This window comes from Ascaphus truei, chromosome 9 (assembly GCF_040206685.1).
Source record: "Ascaphus truei isolate aAscTru1 chromosome 9, aAscTru1.hap1, whole genome shotgun sequence".
In the NCBI taxonomy this organism is placed as follows: Eukaryota; Metazoa; Chordata; class Amphibia; order Anura; family Ascaphidae; genus Ascaphus; species Ascaphus truei.
In genome coordinates this window covers 12,915,827-12,938,475 of record NC_134491.1, presented here as the reverse complement: position 1 = coordinate 12,938,475, position 22,649 = coordinate 12,915,827, and the positions used below count along the sequence as shown (strand labels likewise).

General features: G+C 39.2%; 1 protein-coding gene across 3 annotated transcripts; it reads left to right on the top strand.

The window, feature by feature from the left end:
* The first annotated feature begins 2,890 nt into the window (after positions 1–2,890).
* LOC142502423 (uncharacterized) lies at positions 2,891–17,208 on the top strand. 3 transcript variants are annotated; one of them, XM_075613377.1, is made up of 6 exons: positions 2,891–2,975; positions 4,485–4,568; positions 4,978–5,083; positions 13,506–13,563; positions 14,062–14,586; positions 15,359–17,208. In XM_075613377.1, exons 1-6 carry the CDS (start codon positions 2,906–2,908, stop codon positions 15,425–15,427), a joined length of 912 nt encoding a protein of 303 aa, XP_075469492.1. In that variant the 5' UTR covers positions 2,891–2,905; the 3' UTR covers positions 15,428–17,208. The 3 variants fall into 3 exon arrangements, with proteins under 3 accessions (XP_075469492.1, XP_075469493.1, XP_075469494.1); XM_075613378.1 differs by having other exon boundaries at positions 15,225–17,208; XM_075613379.1 differs by lacking the exon at positions 4,485–4,568.
* The last annotated feature ends 5,441 nt before the right edge of the window (positions 17,209–22,649 follow it).

The following is a 22,649-nucleotide window of genomic DNA, read 5'->3' as shown; positions in this document are numbered from 1 at the left end:
CATGTCAATAGCACAGACTGGAAAAAAAACTTCAATGCATGCTTACTAATGCAAACACCCTGGCAGATTAAATGGGGAAACTTGAATTAATAGATTCAAGGGAGCAATATTATATTATAGGCATTACTGAAACATGATGGGAAGAAACACATGACTGGGCAGTTAATTTAGAGGGTTATTCCCTTTTTTGGAGGGATCGAGCAAATAGAAATGTTGGTGACTTATGTTCATACAGTATGTTAAACCGGAGTTCAAACCTTTTATATGGCAAGATGTTTATGAAGGGAATTATAAAAATGTAGAGACCTTGTGGATAGAAATTATCAGTGGATGTAAAAGTACAAAGAAAATGTTTGTAGGGATATGCTATAAACCAGGGGTGTGCAAACTGGGGGGCGCTAGATTTTCTGGGGGGGCACGCAGTGCTTACAGAGGCCCCACGCTCCTCCCCAAAGCATTTAAACTAAATGTGGGGGAGCGCGCGCACGGCCTCTGTACGTTCCCTTTCCTTGTCTCCGGCGGCGGCACATGATGCCGTGTTGCCATGGCAACGTCACATGACGTCGTAACGTCAGACCGCCGGAGGCAAGGTGGGGGGGGGGGGGGGGGAAGAGCAGGTAGGGGGGTGCAGGGAAAAAAGTTTGCGTACCCCTACTATAAACCACCAAATATCTGTGAGATGGATGAAGCCCAAATGCTTTTTGGGTGTGCTAAAAGATAATTACAGTACATGACCGAAATTATTGAGAAACCAACCAGGCGAGGGACATTACTGGATTTGTTCATATCAAAGAATGTTTCGGTAATAACATCCAGTCCGGGAACATTTGAGAAACAGGGATCATAACATGGTATCAATGAAATAAATGATCAAAATCCATATTATATGGGTTCAACAAAGACTTTACATTTTAGAAAGGCAAATGTTAATAAACAGAAATAACCTACAAGAGTATATTGTGGATGATATTTTTGCAAGAAAAAATGTGGAAGATAAATGGGCAGTCTTTAAAACATTGTTTAAAAAGCATTTATTAGTGTATACTCTTTGGTAATAAATATAAAAGTAACAAGTCTAATCCAACAGTGAGAAAGATTATTCAAAAGTGGAAAACATTCAAGACAGTTGCCAATCTTCCCAGGAGTGGACATCCCAGCAAATTCACCCCAAGGTCAGACCGTGCAATGCTCAGAGAAATTGCAAAAAAACAAAGAGTTACATCTCAGACTCTACAGGCCTCAGTTAGCATGTTAAATGTTAAAGTTCATGACAGTACAATTAGAAAAAGACTGAACAAGTATGGTTTGTTTGGAAGGGTTGCCAAGAGAAAGCCTCTTCTTTCTAAAAAGAACATGGCAGCACGGCTTAGGTTTGCAAAGTTGCATCTGAACAAACCACAAGCCTTCTGGAACAATGTCCTTTGGACAGACGAGACCAAAGTGGAGATGTTTGGCCATAATGCACAGCGCCACGTTTGGTGAAAACCAAACATAGCATATCAGCACAAACATCTAATACCAACTGTCAAGCACGGTGGTGGAGGGGTGATGATTTGGGCTTGTTTTGCAGCCACAGGAACTGGGAACCTTGCAGTCATTGAGTCGACCATGAACTCCTCTGTATACCAAAATATTCTAGAGTAAAATGTGATGCCATCTGTCTGACAGCTAAAGCTTGGACGAAATTGGGTCATGCAACAGGACAATGATTCCAAGCACACCAGCAAATCTACAACAGAATGGTTGAAAAAGAAAAGAATCAAGGTATTGCAATGGCCCAGTCAAAGTCCAGACCTCAACCCGATTGGAATGCTGTGGCTGGACCTTAAGAGAGCTGTGCATAAACAAATCTCAATGAACTGAAGCAACGTTGTAAAGAAGAGTGGGCCAAAATTCCTCCACAACGATGTGAGAGACTGATAAAGTCATACAGAAAACGATTACTTCAAGTTATTGCTGCTAAAGATGGTTCTACAAGCTATTGAATCATAAGGTATACTTAGCTTTTCACACATGGTTCCTCCATTTTGGCTTTATTTTTGTTAAATAAATCATGACACAGTGTAATATGTCATGTGTTTTTGTTCATCTGAAGTTGTATTTACCTCATTTTAAAACCTGCTAAGGAACAGATGATTGTTATTATGTCCTGATATGTAAAACCATAGAATTCAAAGAGGGTGTACTTTCTTTTTCACACCACTGTATGTACATTAAAGGCAAAACAAACCAATTGTCAGTTATTTTTGTAACGTACCTGAACTTTTTACTTCTCTTTAACTGATTTCCTTGGAGGTTTTCACGTCTGCATATTCCTTTTTTCATTTTATAATCATAGAGACTGTTTATCTAATTGAGATGTTCAACTATTTTTTGAACTTCAACTTTTATCAGTGAGTTCAATAACAAAAATGCGATGCTACAGCGTTTTCTAAAGATACAGCTACAGTATCAAGGCTAATTAGCAAAGCAGTTCTCAAAAAAAGTACGTCATTCGCTAATATGTATGTGCTAAATATATTCACTTAATCGATCTTTGTCTAAGCAAAGTCTCTACATTAAGATTTCAAAGTTTTTCTGATCATAAAGAAAAAAAAGTAAAGCAGTTTGTAAAATAAACATTTCTTGGTAGGGGTAAGTGATTCTTGAGCTTCAAGCTTTTCAAAGCAATCTTCATGACTAAACAAACGGAAAGATAATACTGATGATACTAGATGTGTATGGGGTTTAATGGTGATCCACTGCTGAGACTAACAAATCTGGAAGATTGTATCCATGCTTCTATTTTGATGTACATTGAACAGTGAATAATATTTGCAGGCGTAAAATTGAGCAAGACATGCTTTGCAAATGAAAGTAATGATCTTTGATACAGAGCATAAATAAAACAAGACTGATTCCTGTCATGTTTTGCCTTGTAGGAGGATATGGAGGAAGAAAGTCTCAGAATAGACAGTTTGTGGCAGAAAAAAAAGGTGAGCTGCTCAGAGAGAATCTGCAGCTTCCTCAGCTCTGACATTTCTTATCTCCCTGGTCACACACCGCCTCAAACAGTCCTGGACTTGTGGTGTATTCATCTACTTGAGGTCAAAAATCATAATTGCATTGTTGTCTTTGTTGTAGTAGAAATGTTTTGTCTTGAGGCATTACCACTTAAAGCAGCAAAACGTGAGAAATACTATGGTTTTTTTTTTGGTTTTTTTTTTTGGTTTTTTTTAATAATAAATCAGTTCTGTAGTATTAGATAATACTGTCTGTTTTTTTTTTTACCTAATGCCATTTTTAATATTTTTTTTAATATACTGATCATCCTTTGGTTGCTACAGTAACCATTTAGAAAGTCATATCCACTTCCTCTTTTGAAACAAGCTCCCACACACCTTTTTGAGCTCTGCACTTTAGCAACAAAGTATCACAAACAGATCTGTTGCTGTGTGTTCCAAACAGCAGACTGTCTATTGCTCTGGAAGCTGTAACAATAATGTGATACACTTACTAATATAATGTTACATATCCGTTGCAGCATTTCACATACTGCAGCATACAGTAGATCAGGGGAGCGCAATCTTTTCCCCCTGCCGGCTGTCCCTCTCTCCTCGCACCCTCCCTGCTTACCTTGACTCAGACGGCCTGGAGTCATGACGTCACGTTGCCATGGCGACGCGTCACTAGGAGCCGTCTGAATCAAGATAAGGAGAAGTTTACAGAGGCCTTGCAGCTCCCCCGGGATTAATTTAAATGCCTTCGGGAAGTGCGCGGAGCCACTGTAAACTCTGCGCCCCCCGCAGTGAATCTCGCGCCCCCCACTTTGCGCACTGCTGCAGTTGATGACGGCCATTGTGTTAGGCACACAATCAGGATGTTTACAGATTTATAAAAGGAGCACCGAATGATTGCCAGCTTAGGTAAGATTGTAGAATTATACAATGTCACATGCTCTACATATTTAAAAAAAAAAAAAAAAAAAACGGGGGTGAATGTAGTATTGCTGTTTTTAAGTTGTTGAAACCAAAGAAAGAAGTGTCTTTCCTGTAGGTCATATGTAAAATGTCTGCTTCTTGTTTTTCTCTTTTGCATCGTAATATTTTTTTTGTATATTTTAGCCTAATTAAGTCAAATGGTTGAACAATTCATCTAGATATTGTAAGATTATTTTTCACGATCTGTGTAACCTGCAGTAGTTGCATTTTTTTTAATATATAACAGCATCCAGGGCAGTAGGGATATGTTAGTGGTTCTAGCTTGGTCGTCAGCAGCGACATTTCACATACCTGTCAAAGAAGCTACTGTACATCTACAAATGTGTTCATTGATGTATTTGACCAACATGAGCACCTTTCAAAGGGGTCATATTTTTGCACTTATTACTCTAAAATGGTATTCTATAGAGCAGCAGAGGTATATTAAATGTTGCATTACGCCTCGATGCATAACCACTCTTCTGTGACCTATGCTATACTGTCTTACTGTACCTCGGCTTACAGAGGGACGTCCATGTGCAGAAAACTGTGGCATGCCAAAGGAGTGTGATGTTTTTCAAATAGAAGACAATGTGGCACAGATACAGTGTAGGTAAAAGCAAAAGGTCAGAAGCCATGAGGATATGATGTATTTGTCAGACAGCAGTCAAGCAGCCTCAGCTCAGCAGAAAGGCAGCTTCTGCTGTTAATGTTCTAGCCGGCCGCTTAATTTTGTATACAGTTTAACAACATTATTGATTAAACATCCAAGGATCAAGAGAGCATTCTTTGAAACGGTAAGACGATGAAACGGCTTTTGCAAGGTGCATCTACATAATAATCTATGGTATCGTTTTCTGAACTTCTACAAACTGTTCAACGTACAACATGCTGCATTAATGTTCAAATACAAGATAGCACTTGGTTCATTAGTTGATTAACCCTCATCATAATCAGTACTTTTACAGAACATTTATAAAATGTTGGAGAAATGTCAAGTTGTAACATGTTTTTTTAGGTGCTGGAAAACAGGGCCTGACTTCAAATGAAATGATTCCTAAAACAGTGCCAGCCATATGCAGTAAAGCGAAAGGAAGGGACAGACTGACTGGCAGAGCCCAAAGGTAACATTATACACACATTAATACTATCACGTGTTGGGTCTCAAAATAAAACTGAGAAAAATGTTCTTAGTTTGATACACTTTATTGCAACAATAACACTTAGGTTTGTCCAATAGCATTATAGAGTGAGTTTACAAGTGTACAGACCTTAAAAGGTTGAGTTACTACTAAATATTTATAAACAATGGGATGTACTGTATGCCATTAATACCCCATTTGCTGCAGTTACAACATATTTTTAATATAGATGTGTGTATAATGTAAATCCATAATATAATTATTATGTAATATTATAAATATTTCAACAGTGTACTCATCTGGATAAATTGTACCTGATCTTTTATCTGTGTTAAAAGCTGGAGCCCATGTCCAGAAAAATGACTGAACTTCATTGTGAAACTAGGGAATAGAAAACCCTAAAACAATCCTGACCTTACCTCAGTAAAGTATCCCCACTGTTACAGCAGAGCTGTAGCTCTTTAAGAAAGCCTCTCCATTTTACATCACCCTCACTGCTCCAGTTAAATGTTAGGTCAACCTTTGCTTGCTACATGATGACTTTAGACTGTATTGCCCTCAACTGTCAATGCCAAATGCTGAGCAGGGATTAAGTAACCCAGCTTCCTCTAGGTTGCCAACGGCTTCAGACGGAGGTGCACCTTAGAGGGTGGTTCTAGCTGTCAAAAGGTTTTGCCATGACAGGGTAGGCTGAGCTCTTTGGACGCCCCAAGCTAGTAAAGTATTGATCCGTCACAGTGTGTCTGCCTCAATGGGTACTTGGGGCTTAGAGTAACAGTCAAAAAGCAGACTGTAACACCGCACCAAGCAAACTTAAATCAGCACTTCAAATAGGAACATGTATCATAAGAATCATGTGCGCAGGCCGGATAAAGGATCTCATAAACATCTCTGATGCTCGCAAGACTGCAGTAATTAATCTAGAACTGAGCAGCATTACAGGAGACACAGGTGGCTTTTTAAGAGATAAATACTATACATCCTTATTGCAAGGAAGACCGACAACATGGGTTAGGTTTTGCCATCAAAAAACTCTTAAAATGGTAAAACCCCCTTCAAATGGTTTGGTGAGGATTCTAACACTCCGTCTATTAACATCTGACTGCATAGTTACTATTGTGAGTCCATTTGCTCCAACACTAAAGCTCAGGTGATGAAAAATCAATTCTATGATGAGGTAAAACGCCAGGATTGGTGCTGACAGAGAAACCTGGTCTATCTGCCTTGATTCACATAACATGGAAAGTATGAATGAAAATGTAGAGGGGTTACTAGAATTCTGCTCCTATCATGGCCTGTGTATTACCAACTTACTATTTATGGCATACAAATTCATGGAGACACCCAAAATCTGGACACACCGGTACCAGCTGTCTTTATTATCACCACATGGCCTAACATCAATAACATCCACATGACTCGCATGTTACATAGTGCAGACAGTGTGTTCACAGTCCAGGGGGAGCATAAAGGGAAACAAGACAAAACACAACAATCTAAGTGCAGACAATTAAATATAGTGAATTAACTCTGTAGAATTCTTGGCTCCTATGTGCAGCCTACTCACAGGATTTAAGTGTTTAACGGGCAACAAAAGACAGCTTGGATTGCAGAGAATCTTCTGTCTTTGGAGTGATGTTATTCTCCAATCACAGCGAGATGATGGGGTATGGAAAAAAGAGATATATCCATAGTGCAGATCAATAGTAAAAAATCAATTTCTAATGGTATCAAAAAATGCACACTTACAATAAAAGCGTTTAAAATACGCATGAATCACCAATGTGATGTAGGAGAATCGATTTGTGCCGTGGCTCACCCTCCGCCTCCGTTTAGCGTTCAGTGTCTGAGTTGGACGCTTCCACGGTCAGCTCTCTGGGGATTTCTTCCGTCTCTACCTCCAGAGCGTCGCGTCACTTCCGGTTTAGGCTTCTGAGTTGACAGTCACTGGCACCTCGTCTCTCCTCCTCTGGGCGGCTTCCACTCAACGCGTTTCGCCAATCAGATGCGTGGCTTCGTCAGGAGGGTACCGCCCCCTCCCTCTTCACGTAATATACCATGCGCAATTAAAAAATTAACTAATCAACTGACTAGCACCTGTTCTAATCGTTCTACACTGGGGAAATTCCTATTAGCAGTTAGTGTTGGACATTCACATCTCTGTATAAAAAACAGAGTGACTGGAAACACGAGTATTCTATATACTTTCACATAATGTGGTTTAAAATAATATAGTTACAAATAATAAGAGGATATTATAATTTGGAGTGATAAAAACTAATTCGGTCAACATTGGAGAATATAATACGGTGTGTAAAAATATAAATTGGTAAGTGTAAAAAATGTGTATGAAATATATAAAAAATTAAATAACTATGAAAAATCATCAGGGACAAGAATCTGTTAGCAATCTACTACAAAGATGTGAATACAACATTTCTATTGCATTAATCAATAATAAATGTATACAACCTACAGCAATAAAATAATTTATACAACATATTTCAATAAAAGAATGCATGGACATCTAGGGGACACAATGATCTCGAAAGGGTGGGCAATATGGGATGGAAACTAAACCTATTCATATACATAGATGCACAAGGATGCTAGTAATAAGGAAACTGAACCTAATAATATACATAGATGCACAAGGATACTAGTAATAAGGAAACTGAACCTATTAATATACATAGATGGACAAGGATGCTAGTAATAAGGAAACTGAACCTAATAATATACATAGATGCACAAGGATACTGAACCTATTAATATACATAGATGGACAAGGATGCTTATCTATTGCTCCTGAGGTGAACTGCGGAACATAGAGAGGAACAAAAAAGGCAAGGTTAATAACATACAAAAACATAATTAAAGAAATGGCGCAATATCTACCTCCATATTCAAGCCTCTGGGGGAAAGGGTTCGCAATCTATGTATCCAAAAGGATTCTCAATAAGTTCCAGATTACGATCACCTCCCTGCCAGTGACTCGACATTTGCTCTATATCCATGTAGGTTAGCCCTGTAGTGTCTCCCTGATGTTTTTCCATGAAGTGATTTGATACACTATTTGTAATTAGTTGTCTCTTGATACTACTGAGATGTTCAAGGATTCTAACCCTCGCTGGCCTTTCGGTTTTCCCTATATATTGTAGTTTATATGGACATTCTAAAATATACACTACATGGTCTGATCTACAGGTTATGCATGATTCTACTTGGAATTTTTCCCCAGTATTATTCGAAGAGAATTCCATTTTGTTGTTTGACTTAAATTGGCATGCTCTGCATGTTCTACAACCGTAGAATCCCTTACTGTGTTGGAGCCAACTGACAGAATTGTTCATCTTCTTCCTTAGAGCACTTGGTGCCAATTTATTTTTAAGATTGCACACCTTTCTGAAAATAACACTAGGATTCTCCGGGATTCCCCCCCCCCCCCAAATGGGATCATTCCTCAGAATGCCCCAATGCTTGCTTATAATGTTTTTAATCTCCTTTGCCTCCCCACTATAACTCGTGAGGAAAGCAAAGTTGAATCGATTATTTCTAGATGAATTTCTAATTTTAGGTTTCAAAAGGTCCTCCCTATTTAACTTATCTACCTTCAACAAAGCCTCGTCTATCTTGTCCTCTCTATATTTCTTCTCCACAAATCTGTTCTTTAACTTCTTTGATTGAGACAAAAACGTCTCTCTATCACTGCAATTCCATTTGATCCTTGTAAACTGCCCAGGTGGAACATTGTCCATCCACCTGGGCAGATGACAACTTGTCCTTAAAATATAGTTATTCTTATCCGTATCTTTAAAATACGTCTTTGTTTTAATAGTCTCTTCCTCTATATATATATCACCAGATCCAGATAATTTACTTGTTCACCACTATAGTTACTGGTGAATCTCAAATTCATCTCATTATTATTTATTTATTTATTGTAAAAATTATTCTAATCCCTCATGTCCTCCCTTCCATATCAGAAACACATCGTCTATAAAACGGCGCTAGAGGACCAGGCTCGCCCCGAGCTCGCCACCTGCCAGATGTTTTCCTCCTCCCAGGCGGCCATAAATAAATTGGCATAGCTGGGGGCGAACCTGGACCCCATCACCGTTCCTCGCCTCTGTAAATAATATTTATCACCATACCAAAAAAAGTTATGATGTAAAATAAATTTAAACCCATCAATAATGAATTTCAGTGAGATCTACATCTTTTAAAAGAATATTTTTAATAGCCTTACATCCTCTCTCATGATCTATTGATGTGTACAGAGATGTGACATCGCACGTCGCCATTAGATAATGATGTTCCCATTTAACTTTACTCAAGGTATTCAACATATCTGTTGTGTCCCTCAAATATGCCCTCTGTTGTAGCACATACTTTTGTAGGAATCTATCTATATACAGTGACAGATTCGCTGTTAGTGAGTCAATCCCCGAGACTATTGGTCTGCCTGGGGGATTGACTTCACTTTTATGCACTTTAGGCAGGTGGTAAAAAAACAGTAATTTTGATCTGTCACTGTATAGAAATTTGAACTCATTCTCATTTAATATGGCTAGATCTTTCCCTTCCTCTAACAGGCCCTTCAACTCCTCCGTATATTGTTTAATGGGGTTTGATTTTAACTTCATATAGGTTTCTTTGTCACCTAGTAGTCTGAGAGATTCTTTATCGTAATTGGCTCTGTCCATTAGGACAATCCCCCCCCCCCCCCCACCTTGTCGGCCTGCTTTATTACTAGTTCCTCATTTTCCATGAGTTCTTTCATCGCTGCTTTCTCCTCTTTCGTGAGATTATCCTTGTATTTATTTTTATGTTGTAATAAATTTTCAAAATCATTATTAATCACCTGAAACAATATTTTCAGATGATTGCCCTTGGCACAGTGGGGGTAAAAAGTGGACTTTGGTTTTAAGTCGGTATGGATAATTTGTCTCTCTTGCGCTGCTACCAATGGGACATTCACATCCACCTTAGATTGTTGATCTCTACCCATAAAGTATCTCTCTATTGTTAATTTTCGAAGGAATTTGTTGGCATCTATGAAGAGATCAAAACTACTGTGACTCATCATAGGTGCAAATGACAGACCTTTCGAAATAACACTTCTTTGTGGATCTGTCAATGTGACCGAACTAAATCTCATTTACAGATGAAGACCGTTTTTCAATACGAAGTACAGACATTCCTCCCATTAACACAATCTGTACATCTGACCATGGGAAAGCTCTTCTGCGGAGGCTTTAAAAAGAGACCATTGCTAAGCTAACCGGACTGCAAAAGGAACATGGAAGAGTCTGAAAACAATGATATACAATGCTGCTAGCTCAATGTTTAGAAAGAAAACCATAATAATGTTAGACTGTTTTGAGGCGTCCTTACATGGGATGAAACCACTTATCCAGGCAAAACAAACTGCTCTCCTTCAGTACAAGAAGAACACCACTAACCAAACGTTGTATAAACTAAGGAAAGCAAAGAGTGACGTTCAACAAATCTCAAGAAATACTGGTTGAAGTTATGCTCAGAAATACAATCTGCATGTGACAGGGGAATGCATGATGGCATCAAAATAACTGTAGCCCAACTCTAAAGAAAACAACTTAGCTATAATCATCTACCATTATCACTGACGCGCAAACAGATGGAAAGATAGGACGCGCACTACCTTTTGGATCTACTCAAAATAAAATGATGTCACTGAAACCGCTTTGTGCTATCGCAAACTCAATGATATTCCAACTGCCGTGGAGCTCATTAAAGCCATTCACAACAAGAGGAGGAGAGACTAACAAAGTCTCTACTGTGTGTGTGTGTGTGTGTGTGTGTGTGTGTGTGTGTGTATATACTTAGTTAAGTTATGGTGGGTAAAAAAAGTGTCAAAAGTCCTAAATATTACTGTATGCTCATTTGCATGTCTTAGACAGGTCTGCAACCCCGCCTTTCACCATTATCACCCAGCACACAGCGCTTCCACTGCAGCAAGGGATTCTGGGAAATGACATGCAAATGAGCACACCATAATATTTCCATTTGATATGATATATTTATTGGATCCCCTCAGACTGACCCCCTCCCACATCTGTGAAATATGATATTTCATTGGACTGAATCCGGTATATATATATATATATCCAATAATGATTTGTAATAATAAGATGGCGCCTACCTGGCCTCACTCTGACTCAGAGCTAGCAACGTCCAGGAACTTGAAATAAATTACGCCAGCATTCTTATTCTGACATAAATTCCCCAAGATTGACTGGTGACTCACGGTTGCTATGCGAGAAATGAATCCTTGTCTCATTTATTTGACATTTTACCATGCGAAGAGTGTATAGCAGACTGAGTCAAAAAGAGAGAAAGCAGAAATCTGATCCTGCACCCAATCACCATCAAATGTCAGAAATGTTTGGGACTGTCACTCTAATGTGGGACGCTGTAGTCACTAAGTGCTCACGTATATTGTATCATTAACAGCACAATCTCTATTGTCTCTCGAGATAGACAGGTGCCAAGAAATACAATTCAATACTGTACAGTGATATTGAAAGTGCTCTCATGAGCATAGTGCTCTCATGAGCATAGTAACCGATATCAAGCAGTAAGTTTCATTCTGTACAGAGTACTGTCAGGCTAACAGGAACTCCCTTCAATCACTATGGAACTGCCCTGTATTCCTCAGAGCAGTGAATATACTGTGAGAAACAAGTAACATTTTGCATGTCTTGGTTGAATGAGTAAATAAATATACATGTTACCAGACTTTTTTTTAGTACAATTACTATTTCACTGCCAGAGGGGCCTGCAACAGCATTGCTTTACAGGCACCTCTGGCAGTAAAGGGTTTTCTTGAGTGCAAAAGTGCTAGATTGGGATATACACTGGAACATATTACTTGGAATATACAGAATTGTGTTAACATCGCATATGTACCTAGTTGAAATCTTTATACTTTATTAGTAATTTGAGTCGATCTGCATTAAAATGATACTAGATTACAGTTCAAAGTTGGAGTTTCACCTCAAAATACAAAACATATTTGATGTGCACTCATTTGAATGTAACATTTGTTTAATATATTTAAATGTAAGTCCAAAGAATAACTGATATACATGATCCCAGATTGTCTCATGGATATGAGTAATAAGCTAATTATGCTGGAAGCTTTAATAAGAACCAATCCTGCACAAAGGAACTGGACAGAACCCTTTTGCAGCTACGAAAGGAAATCTAAATTAATATGCACATTGTCCTGTCCCTACAGCTAGCATGCACATATCTTATTTAATGAGCAGACTTATTTTCATCGCTTAGAACCATAGCAACATTACATTTCCACAAAAACAAGTCATGGCATATGTAGGAGACAGCTACTGCAACAAATACATGCATTTGTGTTGTCATTTCCATTAAAAAGCTATCCACATATATTAATTTGCCTGCTTTACTTTCATAGAAATGTTCAAATTGGGAAATATGCTTAATTTCATTTAATTAGGGAGAGGGAGTGTCAGTAACGACACTGACTGGCACTGAGAGTTTGAAGCAGGGGAGTCTGGTTCAATTCCCGGTGTCGGCTCCTTGTGACCTTGGGCAAGTCACTTTATCCCCCTGTGCCTCAGGCACCAGAAACATAGATTGTAAGCTCCACGGGGCAGGGACTTGTGGCTGCAAAATGTCTCTGTAAAGAGCTGCGTACAACTAGCAGCGCTATACAAGAACATGCTATTATTATTATTACTTTTGTAGAGAAATTAATAAAATACCCATTTGTAAGTGATATGTAAATAAGACCGCTTTTAAAGAGGTACATACAGTACCATGTCAGTATGATATGGATCTGCAGGCCCGCCACCAACATTCCCGGGACAGAAGTCTACGACAGGCTGTTGAGCTCAATGGGCCCAGCAGAGAAAAGGGCCTGGTGGCCTGCCTGGAAGTTTCATTAGTTGGATACGGCCGGCTAAGCCTGGAAGATAGGATGACTGGACCAAACTTTGCGGCTGGGCCAACAGCGCTCCTTCCCCTTTTGTTCTTGGGGGAAGAGGCTGCTGCAGATTCTTCTTTCAGAGAAGGCTCTGAAATAACGGTTAAAGGAGTAAAAAAAAGGAACAGCTTCACTGAAGAATGAAAAGAAATAAGAGCAGAATCTCAGTACAGAGATGTGTTTTTCAGCCTCACATCCTCCTGCGAAAGCAATCACAAATCCACAACGGATTTCTTTATCCCTGGAGAAAAAGTAGCCAAATGAATTCAGTCTTTGTTATTGATTTTGAGATGATATCATGTATATTCCCTGAAATCACCCCTACCTCTGGATGGGTCAGAACCTAACGCCTTGTATACATCATGGATTAATGTTTAGTGGGTTTTTTTTTTCTATTAGGTGGGATAGCAAGGAGAGGGATGATGCTTCCTACATGGTGGAGGAATGTTTCACACCGGTAAGTATGCAATTGATATCTCGATTACTGCTCCCCATCTATTTCTTTTTCAACCCTAGAAGGGAAAGTTATTAAAAAGTACTCTTTCAGAGCAATAACCATCACTGTCTTGCAACAAACTACTCAATTCTGTTTTGAAAACAAATCGGATTGCTTCTTCTGAACTAGGGGTAGGCAACGCCAGTCCTCAAGGGCCAGCAACTGGTCAGGTTTTCAGGATATCCCTGCTTCAGCACAGATGGTGCAGTCTTCGACTGAGCCAGATAGTCACCTGTCCTGAAGCAGGGATAGCCTGGAAACCTGACCTGTTGGTGGCTCTTGAGGACTGGAGTTGCCCACACCTGCTCTAAAGCTTTTTGCTACCAAAGGGCCCTGCAACACACAGCAGAAATATTGTGTTTAGCATGCCAATCTATTAGGCGCCTGTTGTAGAGCGAGTGTGAGGTTGAGCTTTAGAATAAACTGCAATTTTTGCATGAACATGTTGTATTGTTACAGGAAAGCCTAGATTGCCAAGAAAATGTTGTACTTACACCACCTGTAACTAATGCTGAAATACATCCACATTCTGATCAGACGTACAAGGAGGGTAACATTTATACAGCAGAGAACCTGGAATCTCCAGGACAAAAACGGTCACCAGGAAACGATGAAGAAACCGCAAGCGATTACTTGAATCGGAGTGTTGGTGTTGTGCAGGATGCTGGTGAGGTTTTTAAAGGGAAAGTTGTAACGTCTTCAGAAACCTCAACGGAAAAGGCCGCGTTGGGCGGTTCTGGGGAGGGAAGGCTTCTCAGAAACAAATTGAACATTCTGATTCATGAGAAGCAAATGGTAAAAGAAGCTGTTGGCACAGATATACCAGCAGAGGGTATAGAGATGGCAGAATACTTATCGTTGTTGAAAAGAGGTAGAGAGCTGGTGAGTTTCGCAAACCAAAATGCCAACCTGGCACAGCTGGTTAAAGAAGACAAAGCTGAAGAAACTTGTGATAAAGACAGGGTTTGCTGTACTAAAAAACAGGTGAGTTCCAAATTGTGTTAGTACTGTACTGTTGTTTGCAACCTTTAAAGAACTGTTGAACCCAATTCTTGTCTCGTATTAAAGGCCTACTTTCTGTAGACAGGTGTCTGAGCCTGCAATTGAAAAGATCTTCAACAACAAATGACATGAATTATACAATACATACTCCTTTCTTTGAGAGCGAATGTTGTTGACATTCCAAAGTTGCAGAAAATAGGACTTGATGGCTAAATCAATAGACAGAAGCAGCCGGTTTTGGCCCAAAATTCCCTATAGGGTTTGTCATCCACAAACAGCATGACCGGTTGCTTTGTCTTTTTTTAATAAGCCCCTTAGTTGTAAAGCACTTTATATGAAAACAGGATGGCAGCCATCTATCAGACTGCTAGCAACGTTTTACTGCCTCAGAAAAGTGAGATTTTACAGGTAGGAATGTAATAGTGATCAGACAGGGATGTGAATTGGATGGAATAGCAATGTGATGGGGCTGAGATGAGGATGTGATAGGGATGAGAGGGGGGGTGTGATAGGGATGAGAGGGGGGGTGTGATAGGGATGAGTTACCGCAGAGGAGCCACTAACCAGGGATATGAACAAAAATCCTTTGTGAGCTAACACTAATTATTTTTCACTTTCAGGTGAATTGCTGTTAGCATCGGATCCCATATATATATATATATATATATATATATATATATATAAAAAGAAGTACTGAGTACTTGTACTTGTCATTAATATGAGTAATATCATATACAACTGCCTCTGTTTTTAGAACCCGAAAACAACACAGAAGAGTGAAAGAAAAGTTTGGACATTTGACCTTTTTTTGTGGGCGTGCTGAAAGCCTTGCATATTTATTTGATGCACTTTAGTTTTATTTAAAATGTGTTGCTTTGGAAGTGATTCGTGTTTGCAACGGGAGGAATTAGATGATACAGTTGCCTAGGTATCAGCCCCCACAATAGGGAGAGCACAATGTTATACTGCAATTTCTGTCACTTTGTGACATCACAAAATGTGACTGTTGCTATTTATTTATTTATTTATGTATGTATAAATAAAGATATACATACATTGCTATTTATTATTTAAGATCGTTTGAAACATACATTATCACTTAATATACAATTTATATTTAGAATACGGAGTATGGGAGACCCGCTTTACCAAGCTACAAGGAGTGTGGGGGCTCCTAGTGGTGCTTAATACCACTATATTGTTATTTATTGTCTTATAGCAGGGGTAGCCAATTCCAGTCTTCAAGGGCCACTAACAGGCCAGGTTTTCAGGATATCCCTGCTTCAGCACAGGTGGCTGGCTGAGCTACTGATTGAGCCCCCTGTGCTGAAGCAGGGATCTCCTGAAAATCTGACCTGCTGGTGGCCCTTGAGGACTGGAGTTGGCCTCCCCTGACTTTCAGGCTCACTTCTATTTGAGAAGGTGGGCCCTATTCGACTGAAAGTCCTCTCTCCCTAGATTGCCTCTCACTTAAAACCTTCTGTTAATTGTTACAATTAGTTTTATTTACCCTTGTTTTAAAAAAAATTATCTTTTTTTTTGTTCTTTTTGATGCCTATGTTACTGTGTACCAGAATTCTTACTCCAGACTGTACCTCCAGACCGTACTAGCATTGCTTATGGTGTCTCCACTCTTCCTATACCAGCCTTTGAGGAAGTTTCTTGTTCTCTCTGCCACAGGTAACCCGTTCACCGGCCTGTAGTTTTAGTGACACGTACTCTGAGAAAACACTGCTCATACAAGATTTTGGGTAGTGATGATGCAACTTTCTACAGTCTGTCACACTCAAAGTACAAATTGTAGCATTTAAATGGCTTTCATCTTAAAAATGGGTACTACAATGCGGTTTCCTGCTCTGAATAGTTATTTTATTGTTCAGAGTAATCCCATTGTATCTCCTGAGGAATGGCAATACGGCCAAATGAAACCAGTCAATGTTTTTAACTTGCCGGATGGATAGTTGCCTATAACTTTTTCCAATGAGATCAGTCTTTTTGGTATCGAACGTTTCTAGAATTCCTTTTAAAAAAAAATGTATGTTTTGTTTCCCCATCGACTCACAGCTGAGAGCATTGGGATTGCACTCTGCCTCCATCTCCTATCTGGAAGAATAACACTGACTGACATTTGCTGTATTGTGTCACTGAATGCTGTCCTAGGCTAAGTTGGATACTGTATTTAATGTTACATCATTGTTTGGGTCATCTCTTGGACCGTTATATTTATTTTAAAGGTCGAAGAGAAGACAAACTGATGCAATATGACACACACTTGCTCTGCAGTGTCTCATCAGCTAATATGTTCACTTTCAAGATTACACGTTGAACAGCTGATTAAAAATCAATTGAAAGCCTCTTACTCTGAGACCCAGAACAGCTTGGTACAGAACCCCTGAACTGTGTGGATGACTACTTGTAATGTTGCTTTTCATCTACTTTGTTTTAATGACGTTTTGAATGTTATTTTCTTATTTTCTTTAGAATTATTTTAATATTGTACAATGAACCAGTAATGCAAGCATTTCATTTCATGTGTTGGCAATTTTACGACTTTGCATTAAACTGGATCATACAATTAAACTACAGTACCTTGTACTTTTGGGACACTGTTTTGAAGACTGTTTATTTCGCTGTAAAAGGGTAAGTTTGTAGCATTGAGTCTTATTCTGAAAAGTGTTGGTGAAACTGTTGAGACAGGAGGGAAATGCTATTTGCACTAAAAACAAAAAATGGTATATTTGTTGCTAATCTCGCTTCTTTAAATTGTGGAAGATCTCCCAGGAGCAGAGGCTGATGCCACCCAAACCTGGCAAACGTATTTGTATGCAAACAGGAAACCTGCCCCAGTTATCAGCGCACCTTTTGCATACATTACTTCTCCTATAACCAGTCCCCAAAACGTTCAGCAACGTAAGCGGAGGAAATTACATTCACGGAAAAAGATGCCATTTGCACCTGCTTTTTGATCAATCTCCTATTTGCTCCACTTAACATAATGCACTGGGGAGAACACTGGTGGCCGCAGGGTTAATACATTAAAATGTGCAAGAATTTGCTTTCTGATGTTAAAGCGCATCACATTGCACAGCAAGAACAACATTCTACAAGACAGGTTTTGCAGTTTCTTGTTATGAATAGGGATGTTTGCATTCTCTCAGTTGGAAACTATTTGGAACAAATCTGCAAAGCCCCACCACAAGTGTTGGGGGATAAACCTGATGTACGCGGTCACGTGACCAATGTGCAGGACCCATTGGTCATGTAGTACAAAGGAATAGTGGGCTACAAATAGCGCTCAGCTAAGGTGCTCTAAAAACATGTAATACGTACTAAGCTGAGAAAGCTGTGATCTTGAAGAATAAATCCTTCATTTCTTCGCCTGCTCTTGTGTTTATGTAAATGAACAGTCCCCGATTCAACCGTAAATACCGGAGGTGAGTGAGACTAGTAATGCATATACCGCTGGTTTGAGACAATAATCACAGGATACTATATGGCCATAGAACAACTGGCTTAGCAAAATAAGCACAATAACGTTGATGCGGCTACTCAGTCACAGAGAAGGGCTCCAACATCTTCAGCGCAGTGTGGTTCCCCGCAGAGCAGACTGCTTCACTCGGGTAAGCCAAAGGGTAAGCATAAGCATGTATTCACTGATGCTACAGCATGTCTTTGACAAAGCGCCCTGTGCGTGAAACGCGTTAGAGCAGGGGTTCCGAACTCCAGTCCTCAAGGACCACTAACAGTGCAGGTTTTAAGGCAATCCTCTCATTAGCACAGGTGGCCCAATCCTTGTGACTGAACCACCTGTGCTCAAGCCAGGGTATCCTTAAATCCTGCACTGTTACTGGTCCCTGAGGACTGGCGTTGGGAACCCCTGTGTTAGAAGATCTCTTAGGACTCTATCTGCATGTTTTTTAACTAATACATTTTTTTCAACGGTTTATCTGTCCAACGTTGCATTTTTTGGCTGTGCTGGTTCCTGTCCTGGAACATGCTCTCCACATTGGTCATGTAACCTACTTTTTGTTTGTTTATAAAAAATGTAGCAACAAAATATACTATACGCATTTCAAGATTTTTTTTGGACAAAAGTAAATTGATGCGGTCTTTTTTTTATTTCAAAAAGTACGTTTCACAAACTTGCTACATTTGCGATCTAAAACATGACCGTTCTCATCTCGTTACAAATGCTGACACATTGAAGGAAATTAAATTTAACATAATTACATTTCAAATTTAACATTTAGCTCCTTCAATTTTGTCTAACAAGGCACAATTTGGGAATGCCGTACTTTCACAGCTCAGTGCTGAGAACAGCGAGATCCTGCTTCTCACAATGTCCTTGCTGATGGCAGATTGGTGTTGTGAGCTTTTACATTCATTTCCTCTGAAGGGTCTCACGAGGCCGTAAAAAGCTGCATTAAAAACCATGTACTAGTACTGTACATTAAACCGGCAAAAAAGTTCAATACATTAACGGTTTCAGTTTAATAAGAAAATACAATCGGCTTTTTCTTTCATGTTTAAAGATGGCACAAATGATGACTCCCTATTGAGAATGGTATGGAGCAGTCTTCTGCTTGTCAAATAAACCTTGCTCCCATCTTTCAAAACAAAAACTGCTTCACATTGCAATATAGAAAACATAGAACAGTTCCTGCGCTCCTACCAATTGACTAAAATATGCGGGTGACATTTTTACATTTAGAACATAAATCTGTGTAACAAAGGAGTAGTTTTTGATCAGAAGATGCAGGAATTGTTCTTTGTTTTCCATAAAGGTAAGGCCCATCCTTTTATCAGCTGCATACTCACAAAGGGAGGGGCGCAGGTAATATGTACAGTATTCATATTGCAACATGCCCATTTCGAAAAATTAAAAATTGGATATCAAAATGAAAGAAAATAGGCACAGAAATAGTTTTAGCAAAAAATAAAAAGATACTGTCATGTGTTTAGGAGATGGCTTGTATTAAATATGTACTTAGATGTATGTCGTTGAGTTGGGATATATATATATATCGTATTAACCCCTAACCTACCCGGGCTCTATAAGGAAAGTAATAATCGTACCTCCTGTGACTAACCTGGGGTCGTTGGTGTTTGCAGCCTTCTACTTGATGAAGGTTTGTAGCAGCTGCGCTTATAGCTGTACGTAGTCTTCTGTGCGTTCCAGGGTGTGTGCTTTCGAAGTACAAAGCAAGCCGGATAGCCAATACCGGAAATCGCACGAGAACCCGGATTATGAAAAAATTCTTTATTGAGACATACAAAATAGTAATGGTCCAAGCAAAACCTCCCATGCGTTTCACACCTAAGGTACGAAATGCGTGGGAGGTTTTGCTTGGACCATTACTACTGTTTGTCTCAATAAAGAACTTTTTCATAATCCGGGTTCCTGTGCTATTTCTGGTATTGAATATCCGACTCACCGAAATAGTTTTCAATAACTATATTTAGTATGAAAACAAATGACCAACTGAAGATGGTTCTATGAGGGGATTGAAACGGTCCATTTTTTTTTCATATTAAATATAGTTATTTAAAACTTTCTGTGCCTATTCTCTTTCATTTTCATATCACATTGACTGGTCTGTAAGGGAAAATATAGTGCACCTCTGCAGTGTCGGGAGCCAATTACCAGATAAACAGGTATGCAAGCAGCAGTCTGACTCATTATTGCATCATCTTTTCACACTATTTGTGGAATATTGTACTTCGCGAGATAGTGTACAGTAAGTCAGAATGACTAAGCCACTGATTGAGCCACCTGTGCTGAAGCAGGGATATCGCTAATACCTGGCCTGTTGGTAGTCCTTGAGGACTGGAATTGGCCACCCCTGCTGTAACTGTAATACTATTGCCGAACGCAAATATAGGTCTCCTAATTTAGTTTCTTATAACGTAGCTAATTAGTTTTAGGAGGGCAAAATGCCCTGTGGCTACCCTTAAACTGATCCTGCTGCAATACAGTGATACTGAAAATGCCGCCTTCCCATCGTAGTTACCGGTATAAATGTTGCATGGCGGTTACTTGGCCTTTAATGATTTGAAAACAAAAAGAAAACAGCGCAAAAATCTCATAGTGTAGCGAATATTGAATCCGCAGGTGAGTAATGCTGGTTTCTGATGTCAGTCCGCGTCTGACCGCGCTTCTCACAGACGATATCAGAAACCAGCTACCCACCGAGAGGAGGTCGAGGACCTCCAACCCAGTCGGAACCTGTGAGATGGGTCGAGCGGTGTGGGGACCAGCTGTCACTTCTAGTGTGGTAACATGTCCATAATATGTCCTGCCCTAATATTTCCATCTTGATGTACGTGCATTACTCTCCTGCTGATTGAATATTCTCCTAATAATAATTACTACACTATGAGATTTTTGCGCTGTTTTCTTTCTGTTTTCTGTATTGTTGAGGATGTTGAGACATCCTTTGTATCCAGCAGCAGGATCTCTTGTTTGGTCACAACACAGGTTTATTATTGTTGTCCCATCACTATATTTGTAATACACATTGATATTTATCACTGTAATCTATATACTGCCATGGTTTATATACTATATTATATATTTTAAACTCACTATATGTTGATCCTATATTGCACTTAATTAATATTTTTTCACTAATTAGTTAGTATCTGGTGCGTGGTTTATTCACTTTTTTGATTTGAACCTGTCCGACAATGGGAACGGGGGTTCTAGGCCTTATGACGAATGCAAAAGGGGCGTAACGTATTTTGCATGTTGGAGGAAGAGATGAAGGATCTTAATTTTACTGAACCACTTTTGTTGGTTTCTGTAAAGAAATATTTTTCACGTGGCAAACACTGCCACAAACATTTGTTTTATTCGCAGTCTTCAAAGCGCTTACAGAACACAGCCACCTACCAACAAACACATTTTACCCAGGGATACATGTTACAGGTAATGTGAAATGGGTGCATTAAATAACAAATAGAACTTATATTTGTCTGTTTTTACAGCACTTAAGTAAGGGAGTTGGAGTTTACATTTGTAAAAAGGTAAGGTAAGACTTTTTATTAAACACAACCTCTAAATATAACACGAGCCATTTATTGAAAATGGGGGACACAGCCACTCTATATGTGCTGTTTATTGATGTCTGAAAGGGTTACGATAATCATTGCCCTTTTAATGCTATTATACCCTCCCCCCGTCCTTGTTATGCTGTTTCTTGCTGCTTCATCTGCTGAAGGAGATGGATAGGTCGCTTTTTAACAGCTGAGCTTATGCAATTTGCTCTTTGGAAAAATACGTATGTGGCCTTGTGCTTTAGATCCAAGCATCCCCTTGATACATTGGGAGGCGAAAACAAGACAGTCAGCAGAGAGCCCTAATGACTCATCTCAGAGGTGGCTGGAAACTGTATACCATTATTAATGGCAACGGAGCAAAAAAACACTTTGTAAAAACAGTGGGAGATATAGATGTATGTGCACAAGTAATTGATGAATTTCTGCCTGCTCAAGCCTGCGTGCTTCGTTTTATATCTGAGTACCATTGTGAAATTATTAAAAACAAGCTTACGAACATGGTCAAAATAAAGCAGTTGGGATATTGGAAGGCATGGGTTGATACAACAAAAGAACAGCGCAGTACATTGCGTGTGTAGGTGTGTACACCGCTGTTTTGCTGTTTTTCCTCAGTATTTCACCGACTGCAGAAAATGGTTAATGTGTTCATTTGACAGCTGACATCCAGACACAGCAGAAATCCGCTTTTTACATGTTCCTATGTTCATATACATGACTATTAAATGTTAGTTTTTGATTTAAACTAAAATTGATAGCAATTGAATATTTCATCCAGCTGTTTGCTTGTGTAAAGAGAAAAGTTAATCCACCTTGGTTAACCGGGTAATCGGCGTGAGGCAAATTGCACACATCTAAAGAACGGAAAAGATTTGGATCACTTTACAGATTTCTTAACAATTTCTTGATCAATTTAATAAGTATATGTACTGTATGCAGTACCTAAAATGTATTTTTTTTAAAATATTTTGCGATTTTAATTCTATAGT